This window comes from Kryptolebias marmoratus, linkage group LG24 (genome assembly GCF_001649575.2).
Source record: "Kryptolebias marmoratus isolate JLee-2015 linkage group LG24, ASM164957v2, whole genome shotgun sequence".
Taxonomy (NCBI): Eukaryota; Metazoa; Chordata; class Actinopteri; order Cyprinodontiformes; family Rivulidae; genus Kryptolebias; species Kryptolebias marmoratus.
The window spans coordinates 18,949,433-18,963,535 of NC_051453.1; the positions used below are offsets into that span (position 1 = coordinate 18,949,433).

Consider the following 14,103-nt stretch of genomic DNA (forward strand, 5'->3'; position numbering starts at 1 on the left):
GTGTGTTAGTGTTAGACTAGAGTTAATAAATGTTGAAACAGTGAAGTTACAGGTCTAGCAGAAGCCGAGTGTTTGAACTCCGAGCTGTGCCTTCACAGCGCCCTGATTGATTCCTGATATTTATATTTGACAGTTCTTTCTCATACTTTCTCTTCATTCTTATATTTCCACCTAAACATCTTTGAGATTCGACACTTCTGCTATATTTGTTTACAGACCACAGCCAGCCTAATGTAGGTCAGTCGTGTGACTTAAGCTCTGTTCACATGACGCTGTTTTTAAGGGAAACTGGAACACTTCTGACAAGTCCTTTGACACCGGCATTTTTGAACCCAGGTCTCATAGTGAAAGCTTTTGGAGGCTCCTGGCATCCATAACAAAGGCGGATAGCGTGCCGCTCACCATTTTCAACGAGCAGCAGCAACCCAACCTCACCGTCGGTTCAAACGAATGTCCGTGTGTTCGCCACTTTGGATGTAACTGCTTTCATGCTGGAGCGACTGAAGTGTTGTTGAAATACAAAAAAAATAAATAAAAATCACAGCGCCAGTGACCTGGCATGGAAACTACAGTGGATTAATCGGACACAGGATTACAGTGTAAACATGTAACTTTCCCCCAGTCAACACTGAAAAATCTCAATGCTTCCAGGAGATTGTCCACGTGTAAACAAGGTGTTAGCTTCCATGTTTGTTTCCATTTTTGTCAGATTCAGCTGAGTGCTTTGTTTACATTGAGTGCGTACCTGCATTTCAGAAATACCTATCAGCAAATTTTGAAAACTACAGGATTAAACTTTTTCAAACTGCAGCATTTGATATTGTTCAGGGTAATCTTTTTTTTTTTCATGAGGACCATTGAACTCTGCTCAAAACTCTATCCACATTAATTCTTGATCATTTTTTTCACAAAACCCCAGTTTGAAAAAGTATCCCTTTAAGTTTTTTAAAACCACACGACAACAAAAACATCAACAGACTCTTTTACATGACACAGAGCCAGCTGAGGTAGCGCTGCTGCATCTTTTATTTTTTTCTCCCCCTTTAACCCAGCCCCCTCTTCTTCCTCCTCCTCCTCCTCCCCCGAGCTCCTGCTTTTGATCCCACAGGGACTCGGAGCCTTTTACATTCCTCTCATTCCAGCCGCAGACCAACAATCGGCTCTCAGTTATTTATCCGCGCGGCTCGCGGCTTCACGCGCTCAGTTCTGCTGCTGCCTCGCGCACACATGTCCGCGGAGGGGTACAAGAGCTCCGGAAACGTTTGCTTCTAAACACGCGACAGATTACACGGAGGAAACACTTTCATCACTGATGGGTGAGTTTTTAGGTTTTATTCTGAAAAGCTGAGTTTGTGTGCGGGTCATGATGAAGTTGGCTTCCCGGATGGCGCAATATTTATAAACGTGTGAGGTTTTTTTTTTTTTATTTTCTTCCTTTGCTTTTTATTCTTACTTTGGTTGAAGGCTGAACCCTGACGAATTACATTTACAACACATGTATTCAACATTTGTAAATGTAACAGTGGTCCATTTTAGTACGTGAAACTATTACTAATAATGTGAAATTATCATTTAGTTTCAACATTCTGCGGGTAAATATCCTTCTAGTTCATGTAAAACTTGTGGAATGTGTGTTTTTATGTTTGTGTTGAGCATATTCTACCTTTCTGAGTGTTAGACTTTGTAGTGTGTGGGGCAATAACAATATATTTCTGGTGACATCACATTGCACTTACTGCCAAAAATATTGTTCAGTGCTAATAAAATTTAGAGGGAGATACCTGTGATAACAGGTTTGCTAATTCTTTTTAGATGAGGTTTATGTTAAAACAAGTTATTTCAACTGAAAGAGCTTTAAAGAAACTTTCAAATAATGAAGATCTGTCTGGGTTAAAAAAGAGTATTTTGGATGAATTAAGTCTTGAATTTCTGTTGAACAAACTGGAAAGTTGTCACAAAAAGTGGTATGATTTCTACATGTTTTTAGAGATTGCTATGCAGCCTTCAACAAATGTTCTTTGATAAATATGCAGAACATACTAGCTTTTTCAGTGGTTAGAATAATAAATATAAATATAAGTATGCACTGACGAATCAAATATATGATTTTTGGAAAATAGGTAGTTGAAAACGTAAATTAACAGTCTGTTATGTTGTTGAAAAGTAGGAAAGCAAATCAGCTTATAGGAAGTGAATAACTAGATGACAAATGGAATATCTTTCCTATTTATGACTGATGTAGGATCCCATTATTCCAACCTACTAGCCAAGAAAAAAAAACCTTTGTTTTTTAGGGCCAGGTAGAAAAATCACACATTCAGTGGTTGGGACGAGTAACATACCTGATAATAACGAAGAATGTCAGCAGCTCAGGGTTTAAATGCCAGTCCTGGACTGACCACGACTCTTGTATTCCCCACAGGTCTCTGATTTGCTACGTGCCTGCCCTTGTACTAGTTTTAGTTTAATACCTCTTTCCCATCGACTGAAATGAGAACCGCTGAAGACTCCTCTGGAACTGTCCTGCATCGTCTCATTCAGGAGCAGCTGCGCTATGGAAACCTGACGGACACTCGCACGCTCCTGGCTATCCAGCAGCAGGCCCTGCGTGGAGGGAGCAGTGGTGGCGGTACCGGCAGTCCCCGCTCCTCTCTGGAGAGCCTCACCCAAGAAGAGACCCAGTACATGCAGATGTCCACGCGGCAGGAGCCCCAGGGCCAGGAGCACCAGGGGGACTGCGTGCACTCCGAGAGCCCCATGTGCCACCTGTACCAGCTCCACAGGGAGGAGCTGCCCACCTACGAGGAGGCCAAAGCCCACTCCCAGTACCTGAGCTCTCAGAAAGAGCCGCCACATCAGGATGGCGAGGACGCCTTGGGAGGTCAGAGCGAGGGACTGTGGGATTTAAAGCGAGAGCATGCTCGCTCTCTGAGTGAGAGGCTCATGCAGCTCTCTCTGGAGAGGAATGGACACAGAGACGGCCTGGCTATGACCCCTTCTCACAGCTATCCACAGCTTTATAAAAATAATGTTCCGAATGCAGTGGAGCGTGACAGACAGGGGGCCCAGCAATGTGCACAGCAGCGTGGACCACCCCCGGACTATCCCATCCACGCCAGAGTCCCTGAATACATGCTCAGCCACTCACAGGAGCATGTGCAGTACCACCGAGAGCCTCCTCTCCTGTTCTACTCCCAGCATCACAGGTAACCAACACCACCACGTCCAAGAGTGAAAGAATGACCTCATTCTGAGTCAGTGGGACCAAGTGAAGCTGTCCAGACGAGCCTCTCTTTGAGTATGTCTTGTGGTTGTCAGGTGTGTTGTAATAACCTACTCATGTCTGCCCTCAGCAGGTATGTGTCTGCTCAGGCTCAGGTGGCTCACAGCAGCGTTACCGCAGCTTCTAACAGCAACGACCTGTTGATGAGGGAGAACGAGCAGCTCAGGAAAGAGCTGCATGTGTTCACAGAGAAGGCCGCCAGGCTGCAGAAGGTGAGTGAACAGCACAACACATCATCGAAGAGTAGCTGTATGAGTAACTATACCTGCCGTCAAGGGGCAAAGAGGGATGATGATGTTTTACCTGGTCTGTCCGTGTTTATGAGCCTATCTTATGAACCACTCGAGAAATTTTAATGAAACTTTCAGAAAGTAGTCACTGAATGAACATCCACAAGCAATTAACATTTGGAGTCAACCTGCTTTAAGATGGCCACAGCCAACGTACTTAAAAAATATAAAAATGGCTATAACTCAGTCAGTTTTACAGATATTGAGCTAACATTTGGTGTCTGTGAGCAAGATGGCCACTACAGCTAATCGATATTAGCCAGCACAAAATGGCTATAACTAAGTTAATTTTACAGGTATTGAGCTAAGAGTCATACAAACAAATACTATGAGCCTGACATCCTGCAACATTGGATAAGATCACTTATAAATTCAATTTCAAGGTTTGATCAAAAAAGCTACAACTTGGTCATTTCTAAATTAAGATGATCTGAGGCTAAAACTTTAGCATGAAAGGCAGCAGGTGATATGCATTCCTGTAAGGAATGCTAGGCCTTTAGGTTGAATATGTGTTTGTAGTTATTAACAGTTTACAATGAGTAAATGTCTACAGTGCATAATGTTCAAAGGCCATTTGTCTGCAGAGGTGACTCATTGGCCACAGTGATGCATAAACCACAATCCAGACAGCAAAAGGAGAATCAGAAACTAAGATGTTTTTCTTTTTTTTTTTCTTTTTTTCTAGCTGGAGCTAGAAATTCAGCGGATTTCCGAGGCTTACGAGACGCTGATGAAAGGCTCTGCGAAGCGGGAAACTCTAGAGAAAACAATGAGGAATAAACTCGAGGCAGAGCTTAAGAGGATGCATGACTTCAACAGAGACCTTAGAGGTATGTTGGATATTTATCTGTTGAGGCAGCGCTGTCTGCTTCTCAGGGTGACATTAAGAGTGTGTGTAACCGCTGTGGTATGTTTGCTGTACAGAACAACTCGATGCAGCTGTCAAACACCGAGCAGCCAGAGAAGCTGAGCGTACTGACCCGAGGCAGCACGTCTTTGTCAAACTCCTGGAGCAAAGTGAGTCTGCATTAGTCGTTCTGGTCCTTTCACACCGGACAGTAATTAAGGAGATTTGTCAAAACAGACCTCCCTGTGAAGCACTTAACAATGGCACCAGCATAGCTGAGCAGGGATTGGTTTCCTCTCTCACTGATGATTCAAATGTCTTAATCTCTGATAGTAACAGACACACTAAACATTTCTTCATCTCTGAAGTTAATCTAACCTGCATTCCATTTTTTGTTTTGTTTTGTTTTGCTTAGATTTTTATTTTTCTTTGGTATTTCTTGATGTTCTACCATTAAAAGCAATCTTTATAACCTGCAAAAGGCAAAAGGTGGTTGATAATGTTTTTGCTCATGTGTTTGTTAGCAAAATATCTGAAGAACCACAAGTTTCTTAATGAAATTTGCAGAAAGTAATCACTGGATGAGCATCAATAACTGATGAATTTTTGGATTCAACCTGATTCAAGATGCCACAGCCAACTGACTATAAAAATGAAATATGGCTCTAACGCAGTCAATTTTACAGATATGAACCTAAAATTTGGCATATTGGTAGCTGAGGCTGATCCCCAACGTATAATCTGAGCGCTAATAAGTTACACAAGATCTTCATTTACAATTTAGCTAAACTTTGGCATGAAAGGCAGTGGGTGATATGCATTCCTTCGTAAAATGATAGACTTTTAGCTGTTTTTTGTTTTGCATCACAATAGAGATTTTTTTAACCACTAACCGTTATTGATTTATTTTTCTTAGAAAATAAATTATAAAGTAAAAATAAAATAAATTCCTTAGATTCTAAAATGTCTTTCATAAATATGTATCTTGGCACAGAAGTGGCTAACCCACAAATAAAAATACAGCCGTAGAAGGTGCAGTTAGTGCTTTTTTTGTTGTTGCAAGAGCCACTTCAGAAATATTTTTGAGCTGCTTGTTTACTTTATATTCTGAGACACATTCCAGAGCTTTTGGCAGTACAAAGCTATGCTTGTGTGCGTAAGTGGATAAGAGGAAGTCTGCATTCCCTCCACAGGCATGCACTTGTGTTGTGTAATCAGTCTCCTTTTTTAAGGCGGCACAGCATAGCTGTTTTGGAATATTACCAGAAAAATATTACATTTTTATTGTTGATTTTAATCTGAAAAGTGCAGGAAACAAGTTTTAGCTCCCATTTAATTTTAAAGTTTCAAATCTTCTGTTGTTGAACCACATCCTTTAACATAAATAAAATAAATTGTCTTGCTTGGTCGTATTAAAACCTACAACTCTCCTCCATTCACCTGTTGTTGTGTTTCTGTGTTTCTGTGTCTTAGATGAAGAGCAGCAGCGCGAGCGGGATCAACTGGAGAGACAAATTCAGCATCTGCGTGTGTCCGGGGAGGAATGCCAGCGGAGGAAAGAGCTTCTGGAGCAGGCTCTGGCTTCCGAGCAGACCCACAACCGGCTGCTGGAGGAAGAGCTGCTCAGGAAGAGAGCCTATGTGAAGAAAGTCGAGCGGCTGCAAAGTGCACTCGCTCAGCTGCAGGCGGCGTGCAAGAAGAGGGAGGTGCTGGAGCTGAGGCTGCGCACTCGGCTGGAGCAGGAGCTGAAAAGCCTCAGGGCGCAGCAGGTTGGGAGAAGAAGTCATTAACATACTTTTTAAATTTAGGACTCTAATGTCTCTGTTCATGTACATAAGATTTTCTCTGTTCAAACATTCTTACAATAATGCTGAAATACCCATGCTGTGCCATTAGATGGCCAAAATTTCTACATTAATGACAAAATAAATCTGTCTGCGTAGTGTCGCTGGTCCTACTAGAGATATCGTAGCTTCCTGTACTTGAAACCCGTTGCATTGAAAACAGTGGGTTTTCGCATCTTTTTCCACTGTTTTTGCTGAACCCTGAAGAATGTCTGTAAATAATAGTTGAATTTTCTGTGATAATGCTTATTGCATTAACTTTTCTATAGTCTTTTCAATAATAAGTTAGCGTCTAAGCTAATCGTTGGTCAGCAGCCTGTGATTAATAGGTTTTTTTGACATGTGATTGCGCACTCTTTGTTAGACATGAAAACATATAAATCAGTGTTTTTTATGTAAAATAAGCCAGTCATTCAAGTATCAAGATGACCTAAATGCATTGATAATCGTTTTATAATCACGTCAACTCGTGAGGTTCTTAAATATTCCCACCCCTAGTGGATGGGAGGTGCAAATGCAGTAAAAAAAATCTCTGTAGTGTAGATGGCGTCCTAAGAAATGCTCCTGGATTTTTTTCATTATTGTTTTGAAGTCCTTAAGCAGGTCAGAAGGAAAACCCAACAACAGGGTTCAGATCTTTGTCAGTCTGAATATAATCAACAAAACTAGCCAATATTTGTTTGGATACTTGTTTTTTGAACACTGTGATGTCTCTATGCTCACTTCCAGAACCAGAAGACTGACTCCACAGCTTCAGAAATGACTTTGTCCACATCGCAGCAGCAGCTGAGGGAAAAAGAGGAGCGTATTCTTGCCCTGGAGGCAGACATCACCAAGTGGGAGCAGAAGTACCTGGAGGAGAGTACCATGAGACAGTTTGCAATGGATGCTGCTGCCACTGCTGCAGCACAGAGGTACAATAAAAACAATGCTACAGTCAGTTCAAAATCAGATCATATTGTTCAGCTAGTGAAGTAAAGGAATCAATATGTTAACAGCAACATGTTTTCCTTTCAGAGATACAACTATCATCAATCATTCACCCAAGCATTCACCAAACAGCAGTTTCAATGAAGACCTGCATTTGTCCAGTCACAGACATCAGGAGATGGAGAACAGGTACGCCTCGTTTTAAGACCTGGGTTACTCCTTCAGTTTGTGTCTGTGCGTGTTTTCAGAAATGTGAATTCGGGACATCTTTCATGTTTTCAGGATCCGTGTACTTCATGCTGAGCTCCTGGAGAAGGATGCTGTGATCAAAGTCCTGCAGCATCGCTCCAAATGGGAGCAAGGCAGGCTGGAGAGACAGGGGCTTCGTCTCGCCAGATCCGTTCCCACCATCAACACCATAACCTGCGGCGCAGAGACTAAAGGTGACTTTTTATATCTCTACTATTCATATCTGAGAAGTCTGGAAACTTAAATGTCACATTCGAGTCTGCAACAACTGGTCGTGTTGCCAGACAGAATGTAAGCATTCTAAACAAAAATAGGGAACTGGGGACGATCCTTTCGTGTTACTCAAATAGGCGGCATGTTTTTATACTGGAATGCATATCATCTCTCACTCCAGAATAGCCGGATCCAGAATAGTCATGAGAAGAACTGGGCAGGGCAGATGTTTAGGGGGTGTAATTGTGAATGAAAGCGTGTAATTAAACAGTGTCCTCTCTTTGTCCACATTTGTAGGCGAGAGCATCTCAGATGACCTGACAGGTGCTGCTCTCCTGAAACCCCCGTCCTTTGTCGCTGCCAAGAGCCCGAAACGAGACAGTAGCACCCAGAGCGAAGAGGCCCCTCAGGAGCAGGAGGTCATAGCAGAAACTGACAAGATAAAGACAACAGAAGGGATCTCAGGAGCTACCACTGGTGGGTTTATATGTATCATTTGAACCTACTTTGCTGCTGATTTAAGACGTGTATTTTCATGACTATTTCAAGTGTAACCAGACCCATGGCCTGTTGATGCTAACATGTTGGAATGAAGATGTTAAAATTAAAGCAAGCTAAATAGTGACATTTGACCTCACATGCTAACATTTTCTTTTTATTTGCTCATTTTATTTTGACTTTAGACCCCTCGGAGGAGCCAAAGCTCAAGATGCTGAAGAGCTCAGATACAGAAGCAGTGGAGATCCTCATTTAAGCCATGACTGCAGCTCATATGACTAAATGTTGACGGCCAGAATCAACAGAAATGTTTGTTTGAGGCGTTGAAGATCTTACTCGATGTGAGACCAGTGTGTTGTTGAGGAGAGCTGAGCTTTCCTTCTGCTGTTACAGTGGACAGGGGGTGGGAAATCGCCAAGGTACCTGGACAGTATTTTGTAATGTGACAGGAACTGGGCTGCTGATAGTGCGTGTTGTTTGTGATTAGGATTGTATTTATATGTGTAAACGCTGCTCCTTTTGTCACGTAACTTCTCTGTTTTTTAGATTACCAGCATAGTTAGTGTATGTTTTGTTTGGTTTATCTTGAATTTACTGTTGCATCCCTATAACTACACCTTCTAAGAGTAACGGGCCCATTTAAATTATACACAAATTAAACAAGATGTTTGTTTTAAAGGGTTATCCAGTTTCACAAGACAGTTCAAAGCTAAATTAACAGTTGCTCCTCTGTTTTTTAAATGCATTCGGGGGTCCTGCTCGCAGCTCAGTGGAGGATTTGGAAACTTCCCGTGAATGCAGAGCTCGCAGAACGCCTGCTCATTACTCTCCTAAAAACGCTGGCGAGGATTGACAGCATTTCACTGGGGTCCAATTTTCCTGATCCCGGGTTAATGTTTGGGGCCTCAAGTGGTGGCTGCCCGACATTTTGCTCCCCTCCGATGACACGCTAGAGCTAATCTTCTCACATTCCTCGCTGAGGGAATGCTCCTGTTAAAGAAAAAGGCTATCTAAAGTCTGACCCCTCTGCCTTGTTAAAATGGCACACATTCTCCACATGATTCCTTTTCTTGGGCTGGTTATTTCCTCTGAGCTGTGGTAGCTGGCTCTACCATAAGTGTAAAGATGGTCAACTATAATTGGCCTGCATTTGCTACACTAATAATTGTCTCCATCACTGTGTTATATTCAGCAGTGTTTTCTCCATTGCTTAAGCATTTCACATATCAGAGCTGACTATATGCTTAGAATGGAATTTTCTATTTATTTCTCTCACTTAATGTAGGATTGCGGAACACTGCTGAATGTAGACTACTGTTTTAAGGATTGTGCATTATATTTAACTGGAATGTGCCTCAGTACACTCTTCTCTTTAGTGATAAAGATATTTTATGTCATAATCAAGTTATTAATCACTTTAAACTGATGTTTTATTGTGTGGACAACATTCAGCAACAGTGGTGTTTTTCCAAGTGCACAAATAGCATTTAAAACTTCACTTTAAATTTATAATTCCCTTCAAGCTTGCTCCTCATATTTCCCATCTCATAGCATTTGCCGGTCAATGCCATGTCTCAGTTTGAGTTACTGTCCCTCACTACTTTTGGAATGTTGTTTACACGAGTGGCAATTTGAAGTGAGAGATGTTAATATATTTTGTTTGTTTCCCTGTTCTCATTTATATATATGTTTTGTTTGTTTGTTTGTTTTCAGGTGCCAAAGATATACTATGTGTTTAAGTTATAACTGATGATGACTACAAAAGGCTCTGGTAATGTGCCTTGCTTCAGCTGGTTGAACTAATTTGTTGTTGCTGTGAACTTTTGTAAAGGAAACATTTGTATGTATGCCTTAACATTTCACAATAATAGAATAAAATTCCTAATATATATTTGACAACAAGCTTCCCCTTTATTTTTTGACATCTTTTAGAAACAACAATGTAAATGGATGACAAGACCCCATTTGACGGGGAACTTAAACAACATGGGACCTTGGAGGCTGCAAGATTTCAATTTATAATAGCTTAATGTGACAGTGGTCCTAACTGCCTTCAGATCATGAACAAGCCCGTTCTGTGTAGTTCTGTGCTGAACCTTTCTTATCGTCGCCACCCCATTAGGCAATGGGTTGGGCTTCAACACAGAGGGTGATTGATGGTCATTTAATATTTCTTCACACCATCAGTTGTCACCTTCTCATCATGTTTCTTGCTGATGTTCTTGTAGTCCATTCCAGCCATGTGCAGATCTGCTATTATCACCATGATGTCTTTTTGACACCTCTTTGGCCCTGTCCATAAAATGATTTTGTAAATGTGTGTGCTTTATACACATAATGAGTTGAGATCAGGAGTGTCTGAAATTTGATTGATTAATTGATTGATTGGCTGGCTGGATTGTAGGGGATCAAAATCTTACCTCCCTCAATGATTTAAAAATAATCAATTTTAACTTTAATGTAATCTGTTTTTTCTGGATTTTTAACTGACATTCAGTCTTTATTAAAGTTAAACTACCATAAAAATTTGAGTCTGCTAATTTCTTTGTAAGTAGACAAACTAACAAAATCCAAAAATGACCAAATATTATTTCTCCCACAGTATGTTTAACATGTTTACAGCTTTGGATCATGATGTTCACTTTATTTCTTAACTTCTGTTAGCTATTTGTAATGGGAAGTTTCAGTCTAGCATCTGGTATCAAGTCAAAAAAAATATTGAAGCTGTGAAAGGATGGCGTCCTACTTAAATAGAAGCAGACCATATATAATCTGGAATTCCTCGACCAGTGGCATATTTCAGGTATTGAGTAGCTTTAAAATTATCACAGCTCTTAAATGGAACATCCATCCATCAATCCATTATCTGTCGCCTGTTTCTAAATTGGGTTGTGGGGGCAGCAGCTTGACCAGGGAGGCCCAAACATCTCTCTCCAGAGCCACCACTTTCAGCTCTTCCAGGAGGATTCCAAGGCGTTCCCAGGCCAGCCAAGAAATATATTCTTTCCAACATGTCCTGGGTCTTCCCCCAGGTCTTCTCCCAGTTGAACATGCCTGGAACACCTCCCCAGGATGGGTGTTCGATGTTCCAAGGCCTTAACAAACTCCTCCCACACCCGAGCCTTTGCCTGAGCAACAGCTCGTCTAACCTACTAATACCCCTCAGCTGCCTCTAGAGTCCGACTAACAAGGCTCTATAGAACTCCTTAGGCTTGACAGCTTCCCTCACCCGGGGTGAGCCTCCAACAACCTGGTGGCCGCAGCTCAGGGCAACTGCCTTGCCTCACAGAAAATTGGCTCACATGGTCACATGTCCCCTGCCTCCCCAGCAATTCGATTGAAGCTCTGTTGGCAGTGGTATTTAACCCGCATACAGCCCGCAAAAGAGAGAGAGAGATAGAGAGAGGTAGAGAAGCCAATTTGACCCAAAGGCCACCGGAGGGTTAAAGACCTTTCTAATGGGTTCTTCTGCCACGCATTTCCAGCAAACCCTCATAACGTGTTTGGGTCTGCCAGGTCTTCCTCCACCAACAGATCCAACTCACCACCAATCGCAAACCTTGACTAGCACAGAGGTCCAGTAACAGAACACCACTCGAGTTCAGATCAGAGAGATCGTTCCTCCCAGTCACACCCCTCCAGGTTACATTATCGCTACCCTTGTGAGGATTGAACCCCTCCAGCAGAATGATGGAGTTCTCAGCTGGAGCATCTTCCAGCACCCAATCTAAGGACTCTGAGGCTGGGTACTCTGAACAGCTGTTCAACACATAGACACAAACAACAGTGAACCCGGCTATATCTAGTCACACACAAGCTCAGGCTCCTTCCCCACCAGAGAGGTGACATTTCTGTCCAAAGACCCAGTTTTCCTAAGCTATAGTCAGACCACCAAGGTTCCCAGCTTTAGCTGCTGTCCATAGCACACTGCACACGACCAGTATGGCCCTTTCTGCAGGCCCAGTCACCAGGCACTTGCTGACAAGCCCTTACCACAGGCCTGGCTCCAGGGTGGGTCCTCAATAACCCATGCCTGGGTGAGGGACATTGAGTTTCTTGTTTTCTTCTATCTGATGTGCATTGCTCTTTGTCTGGCTTGTCACCTTGGACCAATATGCCTTAGGAGAGCCTAACAGCATAGCTCCCAGGATCATTCAGGTGAATAAACTCCTTCACCACAATAATATATCGATTCACAGAAGAACTAAAATGGAACAAAGACTCTCTTTCTATTAAGTGATTTATCTGTCTTGAGACAACTAATATAGATCGTTATGATAATGTTCTCTCTGCTTCTTGATATGTATTTCGCTCATGTCACAGTCTGGGTCCTGCTCCTTGTGTTCTCCTCCTTGTGTTTACATGTAATTTTTTGTTTTGTTTGCTGCCTCCTCAGCTTTTTGTTTTCCTATTTTCTTAATAAATCGGTTTTAGATTTCAGCTCAACATGAGTCTGCATTCCGAGTTTGTTTAGCACAATCTTTACAGATAAGAGCATGACTGAGAAAAATATTTCTAATTATTGTAAGACATTTAATTCGTCTTCACCCTTACTATACTTCTACACTTGTGGAAAGAAATAAACACTCATACTATTCAATCAAGGATCAGTGATCATCCATGGAAATTATATATGAGAAAGTTTTTTAATGCCCTCTAAGTTTCCAGAAAGTAAGAGTTTTATTTTTTCAACAACTACAGTAACCAAAACCACATTTTTATTGTGAATGTGTACTTTTGGGCCAAATAAATAGTTTGCAGATGAAAGAACGTACTGATTTAAGATTTTCTGTGACAGATTTCCATCATAGATTCACTGTTATTGGGCTGTTCTGCATTTGACACATTTGATTGTCAGATCATATATGTGACTAAATAAATTTTGTGGAGATAATCATAGGCAAAAAACTATGTCAGGGCACTTTGAGGCCACTGACTGGAATTCATCTTGTGGTCCACATAGAAATGCTGTGACTGAGTGTCATAAACTTCAATGTGGAAAAAAATACTATCCTAAAAGCTGGGTAAATGATTATTCATTGGCAAGCTATGGTTGGCCAGTGAAGGAGGATACTGAACAAGAAGGGAGTCCTCGACGAAGGAGTCAGGAAGTTGTTGAGGACTGTGCAAAGAGAATTTGTCATGTGGTGGGATGAAATGATCACAAGCTTGAAATTAGAGGATCAGAGTGGAGGCCTGGACAGAGTTATTGAGCTGGACAGTGTGATTCAACATGTCCAGCTCAGGAGGATGCCCAGGTGAAGTCACCCAAAGAGACTGAGTCAAAGCAGGCTATAAATCCAAATGGTGACCGCCTCATGGTTGTGATCAGCTGTGTGGGATTACAAACCTTGTTTATTGTATTGGAGGAGTTGTTCAACGCTGCAAACCACTTGTAAAAAAGAAGTTAACTTGTTAATGTTTTGGGAAGAGTCTATGCCTCTACAAGTCATTTAATCACAGCATTTTCAACACTTTCTGTCATATGGCATGGAGACAGAGGCGAACCCAGAACGCAGACGCATTGTAAAAAAAAGAAACTACTTTATTAACTAAAGAAAACAGTCAAAACAAAAAGGGCTGACGTGGCAGCAAAACTTAACAAAGACAAAATTCAAAAACGAGAGACAGGGCATGGCAAGGAGAAAGACACAAGTAGACTAAAACGGAACGAAATGACCCAGTGGAGAATGAAGGACAAAGACCGGTATTTAAAGACTGAGGATCAGGAGGAGAATGGACACAGGTAAGTGATTGCAAACAGGTGAAAATGATGGCAATGATTGAGTTGTTATGGTAATGTGGGTGTGGCATGAAAGACTGGAAGGCAACAGAACGGCAAGGAAAGAGAGAAGGAGGCGTGGCAGGTTACTAGGGAGGTGAAAATGACAAGACATGAACATAAATCCAAAAGACAAACACAGCAGAACAAAAACCAGAAAAACCCTC

The 14,103-nt window shown here is 41.8% G+C and overlaps 1 protein-coding gene across 2 annotated transcripts; it reads left to right on the forward strand.

Annotated features, from left to right (window-relative positions):
- Positions 1-1,111: 1,111 nt before the first annotated feature.
- On the forward strand, positions 1,112-10,050 carry amotl2a (angiomotin like 2a). 2 transcript variants are annotated; one of them, XM_017423570.3, is made up of 11 exons: positions 1,112-1,316; positions 2,423-3,206; positions 3,354-3,495; positions 4,259-4,403; positions 4,498-4,590; positions 5,894-6,189; positions 6,994-7,178; positions 7,282-7,383; positions 7,477-7,637; positions 7,954-8,133; positions 8,340-10,050. In XM_017423570.3, exons 2-11 carry the CDS (start codon positions 2,491-2,493, stop codon positions 8,408-8,410), a joined length of 2,091 nt encoding a protein of 696 aa, XP_017279059.1. In that variant the 5' UTR covers positions 1,112-1,316; positions 2,423-2,490; the 3' UTR covers positions 8,411-10,050. The 2 variants fall into 2 exon arrangements, with proteins under 2 accessions (XP_017279059.1, XP_017279060.1); XM_017423571.3 differs by having other exon boundaries at positions 1,113-1,316; positions 3,357-3,495.
- Positions 10,051-14,103: the final 4,053 nt, after the last annotated feature.

What these genes read in the sequence shown, in the direction of transcription:
- amotl2a (XM_017423570.3), top strand. Translation starts at nt 2,491, where the DNA reads ATGAGAACCGCTGAAGACTCCTCTGGAACTGTCCTGCATCGTCTCATT. An exon ending in CTTCAACAGAGACCTTAGAG is followed by an intron (nt 4,404 to 4,497) that starts GTATGTTGGATA and finishes TTTGCTGTACAG; the next exon opens with AACAACTCGATGCAGCTGTC. An exon ending in AAAGCCTCAGGGCGCAGCAG is followed by an intron (nt 6,190 to 6,993) that starts GTTGGGAGAAGA and finishes GCTCACTTCCAG; the next exon opens with AACCAGAAGACTGACTCCAC.